Below are 25,000 nucleotides of genomic sequence, written 5' to 3'. Positions count from 1 at the left end.
TCTCAAGAGAGCCAGTGTATGTAGCCTGAGAGAGAGAGAGAGAGAGAGAGAGCTGCTGCACCTGGACTGGCCACCTGGCATACCATTCTAATTGCTTAACGACCTGACTGTGATGTCATCAGCTCAATGTTAAGTCTATGGGGGAAATTTGAATAGTTTTTAACTAATAGTTTAAAAAGTATAAAAGTAACAAAGTTGAAAAATACATTGCACAGGTCTCCTAAGTAAGACCTACGTAACAATGTTTGAATGAAGTTTCTACGTTAAACGGTTCAAGCTGAATTGCGAGCGTTAGAAGAAGTAGTGGAACTAGAAATGCAATTCCAAGGAATTACCAGTGCATGAAAATGCAAAAATAGATAGATAATGTAGATATGGTTACTAAGGTGTAGCTAGGGTAAACATGGTGGTTGCATAGTTTACAGAGTTGATAGTGTGAAGGTAGACAGTTTAAAGATGAAACATTACAGCTCTAACTTAACTAATGATTTCTATTCATGTTAAAATGTTGATTAGCTAACTTAGGTAATGATTTCTAGCAGTTACGCTAAAAATGCTAATTATGCTAGCAATGCTAACTTTATTAACAATGCTAACCAGGTTGATTAGCTAACTTAACCGATGATATCTAGCAGTAATGCTAAAAATGCTAACTATGCTAACAATGTTAAATTTGCTAATAATGCTAACCAGGTTGATTAGCTAACTTAGTTGATGATTTTTTGCATTTATGCTAAAAATGCTACCTATGCTAACAATGCTAACTATGCTAACCATGCTAACTTGCTAGTGAGGACTTTTATTTTGAAACATTTGTTGCTAGGGTATCCATGGTGGCCACTATCAAGAAACAAGAAGTTACTGCAGTATAATCATGCTGGTTGCTATGGAAACGGTCATAAACACTTAATTTTAATGGTTGCTATGTTGGTTGCTAGGTACATGGAGGTTTCATGTAGTTGACTGGAGGCATAGTGGATGATAAGTGACAGTTGGAATGGTTGAACAGTTCAATAGTTGAGTAGTTTCAATGGTTAAATGATTTAATAGTGTATTATTGCGGTGAGGACTTTTATTATGAAACAGTTGTGGACAGAGGAAACAGTTAACAGGATATGTAGTCTTCTGAGAGACTGTATGCTTAAAGCCAGAGAAACTGACAGTTGGTGCCCAGGTGGCCAGCCACCTGGAGTAAGATTCTAATTGCTGCCGTGATGTCATAATGAGCAATGTTAAGTCTATGGGGAAATAGCTCAATGTTAAATCTATGGGGAAATCGTTTTTTAATTCATAGTTTAAAAAGTATAAAAGTTACAAAGTTGAAAAATACAAAGCACACATGGCATAAGCAAGACCTACGCAACAACGTTTGAATGAAGTTTCTACGTTAAACGGTTGAAGCTGAATTGCGAGCGTTAGAAGAAGAAGAGGAACTAGAAATGCAATTCCAAGGAATTACCAGTGCATGAAATGCAAAAATAGATAGATAATGTAGATATGGTTACTAAGGTGTAGCTAGGGTAAATATGGTGGTTGCATAGTTTACAGAGAGTTGATAGTGTGAAGGTAGACAGTTTAAAGCTGAAACATTTTGATTTGCTGATTTCTATTCATGTTAAAATGTTAACTATGGTAACAATGATAACCAGGTTGATTGGTTAACTTAGCTACTGATTTCATGCAGTAATGGTAAAAATGTTAACTATGCTAACTATGCTCACAGTGTTAACCAGGTTGATTAGCTAACTTAGCTAATGATTTCTAGCAGTTATGCTAAAAATGCTAACTATGCTAGCAATGCTAACTATGGTAACAATGCTAACTTAAACTAACAATGCTAACCAGGTTGATTAGCTAACTTAACTGATGATTTCTAGCAATAATGCTAAAAATGCTAACTATGCTAAAATTGCTAACAATGCTAACCAGGTTGATTAGCTAACTTAGTTAGATGTTTTTTGCAGTTATGCTAAAAATGCTAACTATGCTAACAATGTTAACTATGCTAACCATGCTAACTAGCTAACTTGCTAGTGAGGACTTTTATTTTGAAACATTTGTTGCTAGGGTATCCATGGTGGCCACTATCAGGAAGCAAGAAGTTACTGCAGCATAATCATGTTGGTTGCTATGGAAACGGTCATAAACGCTTAATTTTAATGGTTGGTATGTTGATTGCTAGGTACATGGAGGTTTCGTGTAGTTGACTGGAGGCTTAGTTGATAACTGACAGTTAGAATGGTTGAACAGTTAAATAGTTGAGTAGTTACAATGGTTAAATGATTTAATAGTGTATTATTGCAGTGAGGACCTTTATTTTGAAACAGTTGTGGACAGAGGAAGTAGTGAAACAGAATCTGTAGTCTAAATGAGATTGTATGCTTAAAGCCTGAGACAGAAGGTGCCTCTCATATAGCGTTTACGCGTCCTCTCTCGCTCCTCGATCCTCACTGATCTACATAAAGAATGTTGGAGCGGCAACAATGGGATAGTCTAGCCCTTCTTCTATCTTTCTTTATGTAGATCATTGAGGAGCGAGGAGCGAGGGAGGACATATAAACGCTGCTTGAGAGGCACCCACAGTAAATACTTTGAAAGTTGTATGTAGATAGTCTAATTAATGTTGATAGACAGAATGTTTAATGGATGTTGATAGGCAGATTGTTTAATAGATATTGATTGACAGTTTAATGGGTGGATGAGTGAATGGTCTGAAGAAGATGAATGGATAGAAGGTTGGATGGAATGTGCCTTATATTCTTGTTAAGAGAGACACTGATACAGCTCTCTGAGAGTAGTTGATACAGGTGTAATCAATTTAACTGGCTAGTCTTAAGAGAGAGTGTGCTTAAAGCCTGAGACAGAGTAAATCATATAAAAGTTGAATGTAGATAGTCTAATTAATGTTGATAGACAGAGAGTTTAATGGATGTTGATAGGCAGATTGTTTAATAGATGTTGATAGACAGTTTAATGGGTGGATGAGTGAATGGTCTGAAGAAGATGAATGGATAGAAAGTTGGATGGAATGTGCCTTATATTCTTGTAGACTGGAGAGACACAGCTCTCTACTGAGAGTAGTGGATACAGATACAGGTGTAATCAATTTAACTGGCTAGTCTTAAGAGAGCCAGTGTATGTAGCCTGAGAGAGAGAGAGAGCTGCTGCACCTGGACTGGCCACCTGGCGTAACATTCTAATTGCTGCCGTGATGTCATAATGAGCAATGTTAAGTCTATGGGGAAATGTTTAATAGTTTTTAATTTACAGTTTAAAAAGTATAAAAGTTCCAAAGTTGAAAAATATATTGCACAGGTCTCCTTAGTAAGACCTACGTAGCAAAGTTTGAATCAAGTTTCTACGTTAAACGGTTCAAGCTGAATTGCGAGCGTTAGAAGAAGTTGGATTAATAACTAGAAATGCAATTCCAAGGAATTACCAGTGCATGAAAATGCAAAAATAGATAGATAATGTAGATATGGTTACTAAGATGTAGCTAGGGTAAACATGGTGGTTGCATAGTTTACAGAGAGTTGATAGTGTGAAGGTAGACAGTAGATGAAACATTCCAGTTCTAACTTAACTAATGATTTATATTCATGTTAAAATGTTGATTAGCTAACTTAGCTAATGATTTCTAGCAGTTATGCTAAAAATGCTAATTATGCTAGCAATGCTAACTTTACTAACAATGCTAACCAGGTTGATTAGCTAACTTATCCGATGATTTCTAGCAGTAATGCTAAAAATGCTAACTATGCTAACAATGCTAAATTTGCTAACAATGCTAACCAGTTTGATTAGCTAACTTAGTTAATGATTTTTTGCAGTTATGCTAAAAATGCTAACTATGCTAACAATGCTAACCATGCTAACTAGCTAACTTGCTAGTGAGGACTTTTATTTTGAAACATTTGTTGCTAGGGTATCCATGGTGGCCACTATCAGGAAACAAGAAGTTACTGCAGTATAATCATGTTGGTTGCTATGGAAACGGTCATAAACACTTAATTTTAATGGTTGCTATGTTGGTTGCTAGGTACATGGAGGTTTCATGTAGTTGACCGGAGGCATAGTGGATGATAACTGACAGTTGGAATGGTTGAACAGTTCAATAGTTGAGTAGTTTCAATGGTTAAATGATTTAATAGTGTATTATTGCAGTGAGGACTTTTATTTTGAAACAGTTGTGGACAGAGGAAGTAGTGAAACAGGATCTGTAGTCTTAATGAGATTGTATGCTTAAAGTCTTAGACAGAAGGTGCCTCTCATATAGCGTTTACGTGTCTTCTCTCGCTCCTCGATCCTCACTGATCTACATAAAGAATGATGGAGCGGCAACAATGGGATAGTCTAGCCCTTCTTCTATCTTTCTTTATGTAGATCAGTGAGGAGCGAGGAGCGAGGGAGGACATATAAACGCTGCTTGAGAGGCACCCACAGTAAATACTTTAAAAGTTGCATGTAGATAGTCTAATTAATGTTGATAGACAGAATGTTTAATGGATGTTGATAGGCAGATTGTTTAATAGATATTGATTGACAGTTTAATGGGTGGATGAGTGAATGGTCTGAAGAAGATGAATGGACAGAAGGTTGGATGGAATGTGCCTTATATTCTTGTTAAGAGAGACACTGATACAGCTCTGTGAGAGTAGTTGATACAGGTGTAATCAATTTAACTGGCTAGTCTTAAGAGAGCCAGAGACACAGAGTAAATAATTTAAAAGTTGAATGTAGATAGTCTAATTAATGTTGATAGACAGAGAGTTTAATGGATGTTGATAGGCAGATTGTTTAATAGATGTTGATAGACAGTTTAATGGGTGGATGAGTGAATGGTCTGAAGAAGATGAATGGATAGAAAGTTGGATGGAATGTGCCCTATATTCTTGTAGAGTGGAGAGACACAGCTCTCTACTGAGAGTGGTGGATACAGATACAGGTGTAATCAATTTAACTGGCTAGTCTTAAGATCCAGAGTGTATCCTTAAAGCCTGAGACAGAGTAGATTGTTTAAAAGTTGAATGTAGATCGTCTAATTGATGTTGATAGGCAGACTGTTTAGAATGGGTGGATGAGTGAATGGTTTGAAGAAGATGAATGGATAGAAAGTTGGATGGAATTAGGAAGACTTATGTTGATACAGTTGATACAGGGGAACAGAAAATGTAGTCTCAAGAGAGCCAGTGTGCCTGAGAGAGAGAGAGGAGCTGCTGCACCTGGACTGGCCACCTGGCGTAACATTCTAATTGCTGCCGTGATGTCATAATGAGCAATGTTAAGTCTATGGGGAAATGTTTAATAGTTTTTAATTTACAGTTTAAAAAGTATAAAAGTTACAAAGTTTAAAAATATATTGCACAGGTCTCCTTAGTAAGACCTACGTAGCAAAGTTTGAATCAAGTTTCTACGTTAAACGGTTCAAGCTGAATTGCGAGCGTTAGAAGAAAAAGAAAAATAATAATAACTAGAAATGCAATTCCAAGGAATTACCAGTGCATGAAAATGCAAAAATAGATAGATAATGTAGATATGGTTACTAAGGTGTAGCTAGGGTAAACATGGTGGTTGCATTGTTTACAGAGAGTTGATAGTGTGAAGGTAGACAGTTTAAAGATGAAACATTCCAGTTCTAACTTAACTAATGATTTCTATGCATGTTAAAATGTTGATTAGCTAACTTAGCTAATGATTTCTAGCAGTTGTGCTAAAAATGCTAATTATGCTACCAATGCTAACCAGGTTGATTAGCTAACTTAACCGATGATTTCTAGCAGTAATGCTAAAAATGCTAACTATGCTAACAATGCTAGATTTGCTAACAATGCTAACCAGGTTGATTAGCTAACTTAGTTGATGATTTTTTGCAGTTATGCTAAAAATGCTAGCTATGCTAACTATGCTAACCATGCTAACTAGCTAACTTGCTAGTGAGGACTTTTATTTTGAAACATTTGTTGCTAGGGTATCCATGGTGGCCACTATCAGGAAACAAGAAGTTACTGCAGTATAATCATGTTGGTTGCTATGGAAATGGTCATAAACACTTAATTTTAATACTTGCTATGTTGGTTGCTAGGTACATGGAGGTTTCATGTAGTTGACTGGAGGCATAGTGGATGATAACTGACAGTTGGAATGGTTGAACAGTTCAATAGTTGAGTAGTTTCAGTGGTTAAATGATTTAATAGTGCATTATTGCAGTGAGGACCTTTATTTTGAAACAGTTGTGGACAGAGGAAGTAGTGAAACAGGATCTGTAGTCTTAATGAGATTGTATGCTTAAAGCCTGAGACAGAAGGTGCCTCTCATATATAGCGTTTACGCGTCCTCTCTCGCTCCTCACTGATCTACATAAAGAATGATGGAGCGGCAACAATGGGATAGTCTAGCCCTTCTTCTATCTTTCTTTATGTAGATCATTGAGGATCGAGGAGCGAGGGAGGACATATAAACGCTGCTTGAGAGGGACCCACAGTAAATACTTTAAAAGTTGTATGTAGCTGGTCTAATTAATGTTGATAGACAGAATGTTTAATGGATGTTGATAGGCAGATTGTTTAATAGATATTGATTGACAGTTTAATGGGTGGATGAGTGAATGGTCTGAAGAAGATGAATGGATAGAAGGTTGGATGGAATGTGCCTTATATTCTTGTTAAGAGAGACACTGATACAGCTCTCTGAGAGTAGTTGACACAGGTGTAATCAATTTAACTGGCTAGTCTTAAGAGAGCCAGTGTACTCTTAAAGCCTGAGACAGAGTAAATAATTTAAAAGTTGATAGATAGTCTAATTAATGTTGATAGACAGAGAGTTTAATGGATGTTGATAGACAGATTGTTTAATGGATGTTGATAGACAGTTTAATGGGTGGATGAGTGAATGGTCTGAAGAAGATGAATGGATAGAATGTTGGATGGAATGTGCCTTATATTCTTGTAGAATGGAGAGACACAGCTCTCTACTGAGAGTAGTGGATACAGATACAGGTGTAATCAATTTAACTGGCTAGTCTTAAGAGAGCCAGCCTGAGACAGAGTAGATTGTTTAAAAGTTGAATGTAGAGCGTCTAATTGATGTTGATAGGCAGACTGTTTAGAATGGGTGGATGAGTGAATGGTTTGAAGAAGATGAATGGATATAAAGTTGGATGGAATTAGGAGGACTTATTTTGATACTGTTGTGCGCAGAGGATACAGGGGAACAGAATATGTAGTCTTCAGAGAGATTGTATGCACTTGTATGAGATTGTATGCTCTAGCCTGAGAGAAACTGACAGTTGGTGCCCAGGTGGCTGACCAGCTGGAGTAAGATTCTAATTGCTGCCGTGATGTCATAATGAGCAATGTTAAGTCTATGGGGGAAATTGTAATAGTTTTTAACTAATAGTTTAAAAAGTATAAAAGTTACAAAGTTGAAAAATACTTTGCCCACATCGCGTAAGTAAGACCTACGCGACATAGTTTGAATGGAGTTTCTACGTGAAGCGGTTAAAGCTGAATTGCGTGCGTTAGAAGAAGAATAATAAGAAGAAGAAGTTGAAGACTAGGAAGAACAGTACAGTGCATTTTCATGCACTGTAATAAGAAACCTAGGAAGAACAATATAGTGCATTTTCATGCACTATAATAATAAGAAACCTAGGGAGAACAATATAGTGCATTTTCATGCACTATAATAAGAAGCCTAGGAAGAACAGTACAGTGCATTTTCATGCACTGTAATAATAAGAAGCCTAGGAAGAACAGTACAGTGCATTTTCATGCACTGTAATAAAAGTTGAAGGATATTCGAGTTAGCCCACTGAGACTAGACTAGGTTATAATGTAAACAGAATGGGCGGAAGAGGAAAGGCGGACAGATTTCTGGTTTTGTGAATAAGGTGGATAGAATCTGTATTCCAGTAGGCTACAAAATACTTGACATAGGCCTACTGCTGGGAAATTTGTGACAAAGGAGCAGATTTGAATGGGGGTCTTTTTATTTATCTGATCAAATAAAAGATAAAAGTACAAAAGATAAGGAGAATGGGAGAATGGGGAGAGAGAAGCTAAAGAGAACAGGAACAACAAAAAATACATAAAGGACAAGCTCCAGAGTGGTGCATTGCAAATTGTATCATTGCACCACTGAATGATTGAATGAATTGTATCATGATTGCTACCCTTTGAAACTTAACTGAATTGAATAGTGAGGTCAGACAGCGTTCACACCTCCATGACTGACTGCTCAGTTCCATTAACCATGGCTTTGAGCATAGCAACACCAAGTAAAGACTATCTGCACAAACACCGACTACTGTGAGTACTGTGACTATGAGTACAGTGCAATTTGGGGACGGGGTCTCCTCTCCAGGACCTGGAACATGAATAAACCAGACATGTAGGTGGGGGCCTGAGCCCAGCTCCACAAATGCCTCCTCGCAGACCCATTCCTGGGCCCGGGTCCCAGGGACGCCCCTCTGGCTCACCTCGGCTCACCTCTGATGCAGCACGGCTTCCATTAGCATCCTTATGACGCGCTAATGCTAGCGCTAAGTTTGCGCCACTGCAAGAGGCAACACTAGCGCCTGCTACTGCTAGCACTAACCTTGCATACAAAACTGAGGGAGGCGCCACAGGCACGTGGTAGCGCTAGTGCTAACCTAGCACGTGTCACTGCAGGAGGCACCACTGGCACAGGAATGAATACAGCTGACACAGTGCCCTCTTCACCATCACTGTACTGTGCTGTACGGTGCTGTATTCTACTGTATTGAACGAGGCACGCATCAGCGGCGGACGTTAGCTGATCTAGCATGTGCCGCGTAGAGCAAACCTGCTGTCCGTCATGGTTACTGGCCTAAATCTGTCTGCTGGTGAAGATATGGTTGTAGCAACACACCCGTCAAGGGGGGATAGTGGTTAATAAATGGACATGTGAGTTAGGTCGAGCGAACACGACAGAAACGGGGGAGCGAAATGAAAAGCGGCAGGAGAGGACGGCCCGACAGGTGAGGAGATTGGAGGAGAGGGCCAGAGAGCAAGAGAGGGAGAGAGGGAGGGAGGAAGGGAGAGAAGAGAGAGACGTGTGAAGGTTGAGTGGGACGTGTGTGTGTGGTGAGGGTCACGCACCTGGTTGGAGTATCTCATGCTCACGTTCCTCTGGTCCTGCCGCGGCACGTAGCGGTGGATGGGGTCGATGTCCTTAGGGCTAATCAGGCCGTCCACTGCAGAGAGAGAGAGAGAGAGAGAGAGAGAGAGAGAGAGAGAGAGAGAGAGAGATGGACAGAACAAGAGAGAGTGAGAGAGAGACACACACACACACACACACACACAGCAGAGGAGAGGAGATGTAAGAACATAAGAGTTGAGGAGAACAGGGCCGGAGAGGGGGAAGGGAGGAGTGGAGGTTAACAAGAAGAGAGGATGACAGGAGGAGAAAAATGAACAGATTAAAGGAGAAGAAAGGGTAGGTAAGTAGAGAGGTGAAAGAAGACAGGAAAAAAAGACGAGGAGTGAAGAAAATGCAAAACAGACAACATGTGTAAAAGAAAAGTGGGAAGAATGAGCAGAATAAATAAAGAGAAAAGGAGGGAACAAGAAAACAGACCCACATGATGTGGCCATGGTGACAGCCGCACTCCCTCTGCCCCATCACCACTGCACATCCGCCAATCAACTCCCACCCCCCTCTGACAGACAGCATCAGCCGTAACATTCTGGCATCGGCCACTTCCCGGATCCCCTTCCCCGTGTGTCGTCGTCGTCGTTGCAGTTAGCTTTCTTGAACGCGCAAACCTGCTGCGACGGGCTAACGACATGGTCGTACACTGGGGCTCTGGATTGGACACGCTGATGCGCGCGCCAAGTGGTGCAGTCCCGCCTCTCCATTAGCCCCCCGTGATTAGAGAATGACAGGCCTCACAATCACTCGCATGTACTCTCACAGAGAGAGCCAAGCAACTCCCCCATTACCACAATTACCACAATCTCCTCTTTGATCTGCGATGTTTACATCAAGGCCTTTTTCATTGGCTCAGAGCTGTAGGACGAGCAGCTCAGATGATTGGTATAAATGATGAATGTGATTAATTTGTCAGAAATCTTTCTACAACACTGACCTTGTGTTTACATCCTTTAATGGGGAAGAGGAGGAAGGAGGGCTTATGTATTAGTGGTGCTCTAGATAGCTTGAATATGGAGGATGCGTGTGAGTTCATTTATTTTACCAATCACATGTAAATGGGTGTAACGCAGTGTAATAAGAACAGCTGAATGGTTTAATTCAAATCAGTTTAAGGGGTGTTCCATGCATTCAGAGATGCAGACCCATGCATTAGCATCTGTTGAATGACCGTGCACACTGTGTGTGTGTGCATGAGTAGGCTTGTACAGTAGGCTAGGAACTGTATTGTGTGTGAAAGGAAGCAGAATAATGTGTAAATATTTACTGTGTGTGTGTGAGCGTGTGTGTGTGTTTGTGTGTGTGTGTGTTTGCCAGTGGTGACTTATGCCATGCGACTGACCCAGTAGTTTGGCGATGGTGTACATGGCCTGGCCCCAGAGGAAGAGTTGGCCGTCTTGGCCTGTGCAGTTGGGGAACCGCTTCTGGCTGCCGTGCTTCTTCTGTTCGGCCTCCACAAAGTCTGCTGGCACGTGGTAGTACTTGGGGACGATGGCGTTACCTAAGTGAACACACACACACACACACACACAAACACACACCAAATCAAATAAACACAAACATAAACACAAATGTCCACACACACACACACACACACACAGACACACACACACACACACACACACACCAAGAAATACACATTTACACGCACTTCCCTTTATACACACTAATGCATCAGCTCTCATAACACCAGTAGGATTAAGACTGAAGCAAAATCCATACATTACGTTCCATAATCAATTCCACTTCAGTGTTATGATTAATTAAAAACCGCCCATATATTTCCATGACAACTTTTCAATACGTGAATCGGCATGGAAACTGAAGTGGCCGCATATGTGTCGATATCTCTTCAGATGTGAACGATCGAGAGAGTGGGCAGCTCCATACACATCTCTCTGTAGTCGATCCAGAAAATGTGGAGCCATCTGCCTTGCTTAAAAATGGGCCTCTGCTGCTACGGCAACAGGCTGCTTCATTTCACATTCTCTCCATATCATGCAGGAGTACACAGACAGGGAAACAAGCGGTGACTAATCAACCAGGCTGCTCGGTTTACAGGACTCATTTTTTTTTTGCACTACTTTGATTTTGACTAGTCCAAGCTGCTTTTGATGGCAAATCTGAATCTGGTGTGTTGTGTGTGAGTGTGGATTCATGTTGTTGTTATGCGGCGCATGCAGTGAATGCATCAAGATATCATCTCTGTGCAGGCGGATTAATTTTCTTTCGTTTCAATCTCACTTCAATCAAAGCACCGCAGGGGGAGTAAAACGTCTGAGGAATAGTATATAATTTATAGAAATGGCCCTTGATTGAAAAACGACTTTAAACTAAACATAGATTTATTGGTTTAGTCGATACTTTTTGTCCAATGTGACTTAAAGGAGCTGTAGGCCTCAAGCTGTCTTGAACGCAGCCTATTCTAATGGACTCTCACTGTATTTAATACAAAGACATATTACAACACATTACAGTACAACATGGCACAACTTAGTATTACAAGAGAGCTGGCCCCAAGCTAGTTGGTTTGCAAGCTAATTCTTTGGATATCCAGATAACACACAGCATAGGCATTTTTGGCAATACGCAGAAACAGTTGATTCTTCACATTCTATTTCTAACAAATTTGTCAATGTTTGAAACCAAAAAAAAGGGGAAAAAAATGCTACATAGCACCTTTAACAGTACGATTTCAGTGTGTGCTGGCTAAGTACTGATGCCACAACCAGCATCAATTTCCACAGGTCGGGACAGGAGCAGTTACATGGGGCCAAACTGGGAGTACTGGGTGGCCAATCACTTCAGTTCCATGCAATCAGAAACATGTGCTACAAGACTCACCGTCAAAATTCTGGAACATGACTGCCTCCAGAAGTCCCTGGTATTCCTTAACTTGAGAGGAATTTCCACGGAACACGCCTGCAAATCAGAGGCCAAAGCAAAAAAAAAAAAAGAAAAAAGGCACATATTACCGGCCAGCACTGCAGAGAGGGCTTCTCACAACTCACTTGTTTCTCTATGATTTCCTGAGAAACTGATTTCCTGATTTCAAGATGAAAAATAATACCCTCTGAGAAAACAACATAAGCATGGCAATGCCGCCAAGCACTCAACAACCCCGGGCCTCACCATCAATCATCATGTAGATGAAAAAGATTGGGAACTCGCACTCGATGCCATCAAAGTCCTGACAGAAAGAGCAAAACAAATGCAAGACAAACAGAGTTAGATATTGGATAACAGAGTTCCCCATCTAACCCGAGACTCTCAATCTCCACACAGTAACAGATTCAACTTCAGAATCAACATAACTTCATATTACAATCAAATTCACAGTTTGCATAATGCACATAAATGACATGATTTACTCAGCTTTGCATACAGCACAAGGCAATGATAACAGTGTATCTAGTCTCAGATTGCACACAGGATGATATTGCAATTGTAAATCAGCAATCCTGCATACTACAATAATGTTAGTGTATTACTCCTATACATGTATTTCCTAATACGTGTATTTCCTAATGTCAGAGCCAAAGCATTAAAGATTAGAGCTATATATGACAAAATTAACACAGCAGTCAGCAGTGTTCATTAACTATTCTACACCAGCCTCTACACCCTACGCTCTGAGCCAATAGTGACTCATGAAAAGTGGTTTACCATGTGCAAGGCACCTGTGATGAATTATTAAATCAGGGCTTTTAACTTCAAGGAATGTGACAGCCATGTTCTAAGTGAACTGCAAGACACAGGAAGAGAAACTCTGATAAAGCAAAGGCAAACTTTGAAGTGGCTATGCCATGCATACTGACTGGATATTCTCATATAAGTACACTTTTTTTCCAGAAGAAGGAAATATGCTACGGACACTTTCGCAGCAGCCTCAAAGGACTCCAGCTAAATACATTCCACACATTTCATCACTCACTCCTCACAAAAACTGGATCTTTTCACTGAGCCTATGGGCTAAAACTATGACTCTTCAACATCACAGCTGTCACCCAAGACACCCAAAAAGCAAAACAACTAATGAACTCTCTCTCTGGCCGATGCTCTTTGTCTGTTTGATTCTTTAGCAGCGCTCTCTCTCCTCTGTCCCGATAGGCTGCCACAGAGGGGCACCTAATGGTGTGCCAGACGACAGTGAGAAAGCAACCGGGGGGAGAAAAGCTCTTTTCCGAGAGGAACAGTGGAACTGACACAGAAAACAATTACATCTGAGAAGGTATCAGCGCGCCAGCCAGGCAGAAACCCCATTAACCAGTCCGTGACTCACCTCCACACACACACACACACACACACACACACACACACACACACACACACACACACACACACACACACACACACACACACACACACACACACACACACACACACACACACACACACACTCCTTTTAGTATATAGACACACACGCATACTCCCTTCAGCACCCACCCACCTACATAAATACACACACACACACACACACACACACACACACACACTTAGACACACACACGTACAGAAACACACACACACACACACACACACACACACACACACACACACACACACAGACACACACAGACACAAACACACAGACACACACAGACACAGACACACACACACACACACACACACACACACACACACACACACACACACACACCACCCCACTCTCACTAGCACACACATAAATCACTTGAGTCTGAAATTAAAATCAACTCGGATGTAGAGATGTTTGCAAATGTGAAACAGCAACGTATTAATTTAAATTATGCGACGGCAAACTCATCCCGTACGGCTTCTGGCTCCGGCAGAGCCGTGTAGCTAGCGAGGCATAGTGCTGATGACAGAAAAACACTGGAGACGCGCCAGAGTGCATCTCTGGATTTTTTTTTGCCTCCGATCTGGAAGTGACTCGGGATGACTGAAAGCAAAGGCATTAGCCAAGACGTTTTCACAGTGCTTGGGTGAGCAACAGCGATGCATGTGTTGCGTGTACCCGAATTTATCATCGTTACCGCGCACATTTGAGACAATTAGTTGCTGATCACAACAGCAAATCATAGATTGACTAGACACAACCGTTTTTTTTTTTTTTTAAAAATCTATTTTATCTTTATTTTAATTTTATCTATTTTTTTACCACAACACCAAATCCTTGCTGAAAAGCACCTGTGTTAGCCCACCTACCCCACTCCCCGTCTACAGTGATGGAGAACTTCCCTCCTCTTCACCCCATGACCCTACCTGCTCTTTGCACATGGACTGCAACTGTCTAACTGGCTCTCAATGACCAGCCAACTGTTTGCACTTGCTATCTAATTTTTCTAACGTATTAATCATTTTTCATATACCCAATAAATACTGCCTCAACAACACTTAATCTACTATCTACCACTGGTTAGATGTAAAATTGCATTTGATTGTACTGGTGTTTTACTTTACCTATGCAGTGTAATCTTTTGTGCATGATCATGACGTAAGTGTGATGCAAATGTGTGTGACCACAAATACCTGTAATGTGAAGTGTGTGCGTGTGCAGTAAAAAAAACAAAACATGTTTTTCTTTCTCTTTCTTCACCCAATGAGACGTGGTATGAAATCAGAGTACAAAGGTGCTAGAAATTGCAACCCAGAGGAGAACTGTTGGATACTCGAGTTCTTCACAGAAAGAGCAGTGCAAAAAAAGCATCATTTATAACTCCAAAGCGTGAGAAGAAAAGAACGGGAAAAAATACAATGAATTATGAGTCCTTTCATCCTCCTTCAGAGTGACTCAACTTCAATTACAATAATCTCTTTCTAAAAGCAGAGAGCTGCAGGCTTCACTCTCTCTCTCTCACACACACACACACACACACACACACACACACACACAGACACACAGACACACACGCGCACACAAAACCTATTCTGCCTTGTGATGGCGGGGGGAGACGACAAAGTTTCTCAACCTTCCAGAGATGTAATTAAGACTTTTCCCCCCTCTATCTCCATCCACAATCTCCACAGCCCCATCTCCATGGCAATGGGAGATAAGAGAGATGGCGCCGTAATGAAATAAAGGACATTAATTGGAGCCTGTGTCACATCACGGGTACATCTCGTCTGAGCTAGCGACACTCTGTCAGGACACTGTCACTGTAGGGAGATTTTTGGGTGTCAGGGCCTGAGAGGAGTGTGGAGGGTTACTAGGAATATACACCAGAGCCGTTTTTGAAGCGTTTTCTGTCAGTCACCTGCTAATGTCCGACTATAGAATTCCACTGGAATCAGTGCATCAATTTACACATTGTTGTGATATGTTAGAGACGGAGGCCGTGTTAATTGATTAATTAACACGTTGTGTTACGTTAAAGACGGAGGTAGTGTTATAACTGACGTTGTGTTACGTTAAGAGATGGAGGCAGTTTTAATTGATCAATTCACACATTGCTGTGTTACGTAACAGACGGAGGTAGTGTTAATTGATGTGTTACTACATTAGAGACGGAGGCAGAGTTAATTTATTCATTCACACGTTGTTGTGTCACGTTACAGACGGAAGCAGTGTCAGTTGATGATGTGTTATGCTACAGTTGGAGGCAGTATTAATTTTACGATTAACACTGATCGATTACGATTAATTTACGTTTCACTCTAGCTTATGTCTTGCTTGCGATGCAAATGCCCAGTTAGGATGTTGGCTGTTTTGGCGTATAAACTTCTAGTCCAGCCAAACAAAAGAATCGTAGACGTATTGCAGGTTCATTGTTAGGTGATTTGGAAGAGCGAAGCAGAGCTGCATTAGAAACTGGGACACACGCACCTTCACACTTCAAATCAGCTCCAGGATAAGCTTCCTTGCTTCTCTCTTTTCTCTTTCTCATACTCACTCAGAATGTCTCTGCTTTCATTAGTCACTTGGGCTCAATCATTCTTTCATAAGCTCACTCAGTCCCTCCCTCCGTTCCTCCATCTGCAAACTCAATTTTTCACTCAACTATCTTCCACTCTCTTTATTTTCACTCACTCCTTCACTCTCCACTCACTCACTCTCTCTCTCTCAACTCTTCACTCACTCTCTCTCTCTCAACTCTTCACTCACTCACTCACTCACTCACTCACTCACTCACTCACTCACTCACTCACTCACTCACTCACTCACTCCCTCACTCCTCACAACTGTCTTCACCCCCTCTCCCTGTCACTGTGCCCTGCCTTCTGTCCCCATCACCTGCTTCTGACTTTGGGCCTCATCAAGACCTCAGGCTCCAGCGGTTACGACTTCAAACACACTAATCTGCCGTGTGCAACACCACCTAGTGTGCCTCCACCTCAACAACTGCGCTGGCTTGCCTTTGATTTCACACCACACTGCACCGGATGGCTAATTTGCCACATGGGTGAGATGGCAAGCACAGATCATTTTTCAGCCACCGCTTCTGTCTCTACTTTCTCTCATTGCTTTCTTTCTTTCTTTCTTTCTTTCTTTCTTTCTTTCTTTCTTCCTCTCATTTCTTTCTTTCTTTCTCTCTTTCTCTCTTTCTCAGCTCGTCCTCCCTCTGTCATGCTCTTGCTCTCTAACTCTTTTTTTCCTCAATGTCGTAAACAAACTGCCTCGCAAAGAAAACTGTAACTGCCAATAAAATAAAACGGAATGCATAAACCCATCCTAGAGAGAGAGAGGATGTGTGTGTGTGTGTGTGTGTGTGTGTGTGTGTGTGTATTCATATAGAAGTTCACACAACAGTTCTCCATAACAGACAGACTCAGGAAATGCCTCTGCCTCTGCTGTTCACCATGTATTCTCTTTCCCTCTTAGTCCCTCGATTGTATAACATATTTACTGTCTGTGTGTAGGTGTGTATGAATGCACTGTGTGCATTTTATCTATTTATTCATCATTGTATGAATGTGTGTGTGTGTGTGTGTGTGTGTGTGTGTGTGTGTGTGTATGACAGAAAGAGAGAGAGGAAGAGGGAAAAAGAGAGGGAGTTCTCAGTACAAGTATGGTGTGCCACTACTATGTGTCTGTATGGTTCTCTTATTGTGTGTGTGTGTGTGTGTGTGTGTGTGTGTGTGTGTGTGTGTGTCTGTGTCTGTATGTATGTGTATGTATGTGACTAACATCCTTTATCTCCACGCAAATGCATGCTCAGTGTGCCACAGAGACGATAAGTGGATGTCTCTCAGGTGGACGAGAGGGATGTTTGCCAAGGTCGCGTCGCTCGGCAAACAGCAAACGGCCCCTGAAGGCCCTGTTCCCATTATTCTCGCTGTACAAATGCATGTGTCTGGTGGTCCCGTAACAAATAAAAAATGCCTCCCTCCCTCACTCACGTAAACTGCTCACTGTCTCCCTACATGGGACTACATAGACAGTATTATTCCCGAAGGGTTTCCTGTAGCTTACTGCTGAGCGTCTTGCTGTGAATCTTGGATTAGCTCAGAAAGATGATATTAATGAATGTGAAACCGATGCAAAAGCAAGTGACAACTGAAGGACTTTCATGATGCCTGAGATAGTAGTGGGAGGCCCTGGAGGAGGGGGCCTTGCCTGGGAATGTTTTCACAACATGTGACAAGTCTTAATTATTGATGCCGGTCCTTTCGCGAGGAAATCTGTCGCAAGCAGGATGCTGCGCTTGCTGCCTTATGAGGAACCTGTTGGGAGGCTCAGAAAGAAATCCTCTTAGGAGTTTATCCACCAAAAAAAAGAGGGAAAAAAAAAACATTAAGATATGCCCTGAATGTCCTGTTCTCCTCTCACTCTGCTCCGGCTAATTGTTAATAGCATTCCGAACACACACACACACACACACACACACACACACACACACACACATACACACATACACACATAGACACACACACACACACACACACACACACACACACACACACACACACACACACACACACACACACACACACACACATACACACATACACACATAGACACACACACACACACACACAAACACACACACACACACACTTCTTTCCCCTTGTCAAATCCAGCCTCATTAATTCTGTGGGGTCAGCTTGGCGGCTAATGCAATGATTTGCTCAGTGTTAAGTAGCTGCCCCTGCCTCCGAATTCATCGGCGGAGAGCAGCTCGCCTTATAGTGAAAATCAGCCTCCTCCGTCCTTCACAATCAGACAGGATTTACCAACACCACCCCCATTTATTTGATCTTAGTCAGCGAAAAAAGAGATAGAAAAAGAAAAGAGACCCAGAAGGATTAATAAAGAAGGACTTCTGAGCAGCTGCCGCATACATTAGCATTTTCGCTAAAGTCTTATCAGCAGGCTAATCCCTTAGCAACGGCATGCAGGTAAAGCCAAGACTTATTCGAGATCATCCAGCCTGTCGGGAGGGCTATGTGAAAAGACGAGATAACTGCGAGGGGGCGGCGTCTGTGTCTGCGTTCGGTTTCGCTTGGCGCGCTGGCCACTGCCGTCTGTCATCGCCGTGGTTACCCACCTTTATCTCGGCCGGTTTGTAGTAGCGCCGCTTCTTGTCCTCGTTGGCAGTGCGGTAGCCGTCGCGGAGGAAGCGCTTGAAGCCGTACTTGCCCTTGAGCTTGCGCACGATCTTGTCCAGCGTCTGGGAGTAGAGGGCGTCGTCGTCCACCGCGAAGGCCGGGTAGCTGATGCAGGGCAGGAGAGCGGCGTCCGTGTTCTGAAATGTCAAAGGTCACCGTCATAGACATGTCCAGGGCAAACGCTCTCCTTAAAGATGGGCTTTAAGAGCTTTCAACAAGGCCCGCTCACAGCCAAATACCCCCCAATCCCATCACCACAAAGGGGAAGATAAGAGACCAGAGGGCCTATTCAGCTCTTGTAAATGGACTTCACCATTATGGCTCATACACCTTGATTACATATTAGCCCAATTAGAGAGTAGAATAAAAAAAAAAGATAAATGGCACTGGTTGCATAAGGCCACATCATCAACAGCCCATCATCCTCGGCTCTAGGCAGAAAGGAAGTCCATTTTCATCGTAATGGCTCCATCTACTCTTCTCTGGTTAGACTACTGTACTTCACCCTGCTCTGAACCTGGAGCGCGCTCACTCTCACAGTTGTCTCGGACAGCCCACTCTTGTGATCAGGAGTGATGGCAGCGCACCACATATGCCAAAATGAGCATCAGCTATGAAGCAGACCTGCTGCTCCTTCTACATGCTGAGAATGTGAGGCTTCTGTTTTTCATTAAAGGTATAGAACAGATTTCTGACATATGTATATATGCGCTCAACAGAAAAATCTAATTACACCCCTCCATTCTGGGCTTATGTGTTGAGAGGCTGGCAGAGGGTATGATTATCTCCTACAGTTCGGAGCGACCCCTGCATCTGACCAAAGAAATGACATGGGTGTGCTTTTAACAGATGCATGTTTAAAAAGACTGAAATGCTGTTGCTACTCACATGAGATCTGGACTCCCTGGGCAGAAGGGAACACAGGGTCTGCCTGTTCCGATTGTGAGCATCTAGATCCACAAAGATGACTGACCACGAGCAGCCCTGCACAGAATATGCAAGAACACACAAAAAAACAAACAGACACACACACACAAAAGAATGAGCATGACATGGTATACTAAACACTAACACATTTAATCTGAATAGCCATGTGTCTTCCACATATTATTTCATTGTGTTTGGTGCTGGGTTGAAAATACTTTTTTTTTTTTTTTGATCGAATGTGCCCAGCTAAACACACGTGTTGTGATCATCCCAGACAATGTCATTAGAGGATCAAATGTGATCCCGGTTAGAAACACCTGATTGAATTAGATTATTGTGCCATGTAAACAGTAAGTCTGATGTCTTAAATTGGAATGACTTCAATCAGAGAAACAAGTGTTCATATAAACGAGGTGAGAAACTCATATTTTTTATGTCTTTTAAATTTGTTAGGTTTGTACTTGGATCCAAGAAACTCCAGACCATTGGGAACATAAATGAACCAATTAAGGAGAGATGAAAGGCTAATGAATTGCTAAAATTGGGTCCTCTTTTACATTTTAATATTTGGTTTCAGAGAATAACATAAGATAAATATAGCATACATTTTTGAATAAAAATCCCTTTGATCTTCCCAGTGCGCAATTTGTTAGGATATGTTTAACTCGTAACGATTTTAAGAGGGTGCACACCTTTGCAAATATTCTATTGTGCGTTGTAACTGGCAATTACGAACATGCCAGTCTAAAACATCTGTTATTCATAGAAAGTTGATAAAAAAAAGTATAGAAGATGAGCCCTGCATGTGCAGTTGAGAAAACGGGAGAAACCAAAAAAAGAAAACAGAAAACAATCACTTTCAACTCTATTCCAGGCCGCTTAGTAAACTCATCCATTTTCCAACAGAGCTGAGATCTGACGATAAGTGTTCAGTCAGCAAAAGCGCTCTGCATAAAGACCAAACAAAAGGCAAATGCTAGTGAATCCTCTCAGCAATCTGGCAGTGAGTGAAAGCCATTGTGCTCAGAGTGATCTACAACCCCCAGGGGGGGCAACGGCATGGCACAGTGGCGGCATGCCAGCGGGCATTTGGGCGTGGAGTGGCTGGCATCACACAACAGCTGTCCTGGAGCTGTGCACACACTCCCGGCATTCTCTGTGAAGCTCTCAGGCTCTGCTATTGAGCATGGAGAGGACAGAGGGTAACGATGTGTCTGCACACTAACACAAACAACCATTTAAGCACAAGAACACACACATGGGCCATATGCTAACACACACACACACACAGACACACACACACAGACACACACACACACACACACACACACACACACACACACACACACACACACACACACACACACACACACACACACACACACACACACACATACACACACAAAAGGAGCACACACATGCACACAGAAGTGGAGGGCACACATACATGCATACTAACACTCAAAAGGCGCACACATATAACACACACACACACACACACACACACACACACACACACACACACACACACACATGAACATACATACTGTATAGTGCAGACATGGGAGACATGTGATGCTCTATGTGTTGTATTGAGCCTCTCTCCATGTCAATGTTCACACATCACAATGGATGGAATGCAATTATTCCACTTTACAAGTCTGTGTCGGTATCCGTTCAGGGACAAATTGAAATGCATAACTAATGTCAAGGATACACAAGAAATAGGTCTCTATACTGCACCTAGCTTTGTGCACATCCTTGCTTTACTAGTATAGAGGCCTTGGGATTTATGGGGGAAACTCATAAATAATAAGCCAGTGTACCACTGGTGCGAATGTAAAGTCAGTCCCACTCACATAAGCCGTTTGTGGTGTACCAGAGATATGGAACCAGTCACCCAAACAAACTCAGCATGCAAACCTCGAGAACAAGCCCAGACATCAACATGGTATTAGTAACATCAGGCCTGGGGGGATTGGAAGCCTTTGGTTTTTGATTAAATACATTCAGCCCACGGGGGTTTACTCAAGAGAGGTTTTAAGAGATACCACACACTATACAACACACACACACATACACAAACACACACACACACACACACAGATATAGGCACAAACACATATTAATGTAGTGCTTGTTCCAATCTGGCGGAACAAATAAACGAGTGGGACTTTAAAGGCTTTAGGGGGGGGGGGGGGGGGGGAAGGAAAACAAAGCCGCTCAGTGAGATTGTCTAATTAAAGCCTGACACCTCCACTGAACAGCCAGGCAACCTGCCACTCCTTCCACTTAGAAAACGGGAACCATTATGCAACCTTTTCTATGTTTATAGCCTCAAAACTTCATGAAAGCTTTTCACTTCAACATGTTTCAGGGGCTGATTTAAGCATACTGTGTGGGTTGCCTGTGGTTACTTAGAACAATTCAATCACTTCGACAGCCCACCTGCTTCAGACCGAGGCAGAAACGTCCCTCTCTCTCTCTCTTTCTGTGGTCTAGTCAGAATGCTCTCACCGATTTTTTATTTTTGAGAGATATCCCGAATAGGTTCTGAGATATACGCCAATTCTTGATATACTCCAGATTTTGCAGTATGATAACCATCTAAAATATATCACGCCTTCAGTGTTGGAGTGTCTGTTCATATCTAACTGAGTGGTGAAACAACAAATGGAGAATGCAGCATAGATGTGGAGAATTCTTTAGATTATTCAGATTTTTTGTTGGAATGTTTACATCTATTATTGTGCTGGGTTGAAATGGTAAAAAGGACAAATTTGACAGGACAGAGAAGAGGTGTTCTCGAAGCTGGGTGACCATGGCTTATGTATCTCCTCCTTCAGCGTATGGTAACTGTGGATTTCCATACCATACCATACCACAATGTTCAGAACACTGCAAATGCCACTGCAGCAAGCTACGCTGTGCGGGCAGCACCGACTTAGCATTGAGAATCGTGACCCGATGTGCAGAGTTGCTCTGTTTAGAAGAGAAAAAAAGAATCTGCTGCTATGAAGTTTTCTCCTTTAATTGGACTCTCTCAGCAGTTCTCCTGTAAGCAGATGTAAATGATTTATAAACTCAAGTGCACCCACCTTTAATCAATGCAGACAAATGCTTTTAGCCATCTGCCTCGCTATCAACCTCCCATGGTGATTTGCATTTTATAGTGGGCTAAGACGAAAGAAGCAAATGGCTCGGTGACCTGTATGGTATCATGGGAATGTGTTTGTGTGTGTGTGTGTGTGTGTGTGTGTGTGTGTGTGTGTGTGTGTGTGTGTGTGTGTGTGTGTTTTGCAGCGTGGGGGACTTGAAGCTTGTGGCTTGAGGGATGAGCACAGCGTGGTGTGGAATCATCTGTGTGGAAACAGGGCTATGCAGATGTGCAGGGACTCGGAGGAGGAATAGGGCGCTCATCTTGGGTCGTGAGTGAAGGCGTAGAGGGCCATCTCTGACCCTAAAGGCTAAATAACAATTTCTGGTTTGATTTATTCATGAGATTGAAAGATAAGTTGCAGATAAACTATACAGCCACCTTGGACAACACTATGCATGGAACCGTCATTGTTACTACTGTATGGTCCGCCTTTCAGAATGGCTAAGCGATTCAACTTGCGAAGGGTGTGAGTGTGTGTGTGTGTGTGTGTGTGTGTGTGTGTGTGCATGAGTCAGAACGGGGGTGTTGTGTTGTATGCTGTGCATGCCACTGCACTCCTTGCTTAATGTTTTCTTTTACTTATTGAGCTTTGTTAAAATGTTGTATTTGTACTTGTGCTTCCTGCGGGACTGCAGATGTAAACTAGCCTAAGGCTAACTCTGGCGCAATGCATCACATGGTTAAATGAATGTTCTACAGTAATTGCACATTGTCCCCTTACAAATAAAATTGAAATTCAAAATGGTTTATAGGTGGACGGAGACAGGCTACATAAAACCCTCCCTGTACGGCTATTCCCATTTCAAACGTGGAAATGTATTCAGCAAATGTGAAGTGTATCAAGCTGCTCCATCTGTGCTCAGTAATGGTAGGGGTTGGGGTTAAAATTAATCTATTTTTTAATCTGTAACCTTGTAACACTTCATCTGACAATGTCATGTTTCCCACCTATGCCATGTCAATACCTCTTTAACATTCCCAAGAAAGTGTCATCTTCACAGATGCGTACATATTTTAGTGAGACTCCATCAAAACAGGCTCCGGTTCAAAAGCAGGGCACTGCTTTGGTGTTTACTTTTTAGAGCTCCTCTGTGTCCATCTAGCTCAGTTGACCAACAGTTTGGCCTCATTTCACATTCAGTGAGATCTCCTCCGAGAGACCCTTAGAAGATGGCCTCTGGCATCAGACCGGGCTTCCTGTCGCCCACCTGGCTTGGTGGCATAGACACACATAATCTTCATCAACACCCCCACGCCTGTCCTTCTCCCATCCTGATCCACAGCATCCAAGGCAGAAAAACACACTAAGACACCTTTTTGTTGCTAAAAAGTTGACACTTTTATGGCACTAATATTCCAAAATGTGAGTGTTAAAAGAAACATTACATCAAAGTTGGTTATGCGCGTGTTGCTGCTTTTACGTATTATACTTAGTTAGACAGCTAGCGCCCCCACTTAGCAGAGATAGGTAGCATAGCAATAACAACCTACCTAAGAAAAAAACATGCGACCACAAAACGTCAACTTCAAACTTAAACTATTTTCACCACGTGCCTATCGTCTTTTTCTTCCTATGCGTCGCTCGAATAAGCCTGATGTATGTCGCAATAGTGTGATTTTTCCCTGTCATGTCATCCCATGTCATGGAGAAAGAATTGCAAATGAGCACCTGGAGGTAGAATTAAAAGCCCCTCCGTGTAAACGCCGTCGACGGGTCTTCTGAGCAGCCAAGCAGCTGGGTTGGGGCCGGTCCAGATGCGGCCCACCTTATGATCAGAGCCCGGGTCCATTATGAGGTCAGTGGACACCTCTGACCGTGCGTTTATGGGGGTAATCATTTCTGAGTCACAACGGGGTGAGGTCGGGACGGGGATGGGTGGGGGGGGGGGGGGGGGTGCGGCTGAGGCGGGATAACGAGATTGCGAAGGTCAAATCCGGTGACCAGACGTAGCGAGGGGGGATATTTGCTTTGGCAGGACAGCGCACACGGAATTTGATTTGGGGGCGTCCTCAGAGGTGAGAATGGAGGTCGGCGCTACATTTAATACCCATTACCCGCTTCAGCGAGCTCATTGTTTCTCGGGAGGCCTTCCCCACCACCCTGACCCCCTCCACCACACGCCCACTCCCCTCCGAGGAAAGTTTTTTTTTTCCGCTTCTTTGGGAGTGGCGCGGCCGCTGAGAGGATGTTTTGGCTTTTCCGATCCATTAGCA

At 42.4% G+C, this 25,000-nt stretch overlaps 1 protein-coding gene across 3 annotated transcripts in view; it reads right to left on the bottom strand.

The window, feature by feature from the left end:
- The window catches only part of phkb (phosphorylase kinase, beta), an 84,587-nt gene that overhangs the window by 31,984 nt on the left and 27,603 nt on the right, over positions 1–25,000 (bottom strand). For all 3 annotated transcript variants that reach the window (XM_062549753.1, XM_062549754.1, XM_062549755.1), the window contains 6 exons: positions 19,588–19,683; positions 18,639–18,836; positions 12,304–12,361; positions 12,016–12,093; positions 10,514–10,672; positions 9,120–9,214 (listed from right to left, as the gene is read on the bottom strand). In XM_062549753.1, coding sequence (XP_062405737.1) covers positions 9,120–9,214; positions 10,514–10,672; positions 12,016–12,093; positions 12,304–12,361; positions 18,639–18,836; positions 19,588–19,683 — 684 coding nt within the window. The remainder of the gene's footprint in view (positions 1–9,119; positions 9,215–10,513; positions 10,673–12,015; positions 12,094–12,303; positions 12,362–18,638; positions 18,837–19,587; positions 19,684–25,000) is intronic.

This window comes from Sardina pilchardus, chromosome 11 (genome assembly GCF_963854185.1).
Source record: "Sardina pilchardus chromosome 11, fSarPil1.1, whole genome shotgun sequence".
NCBI lineage: Eukaryota > Metazoa > Chordata > Actinopteri > Clupeiformes > Clupeidae > Sardina > Sardina pilchardus.
This window is presented reverse-complemented; position numbering and strand designations above follow the sequence as displayed.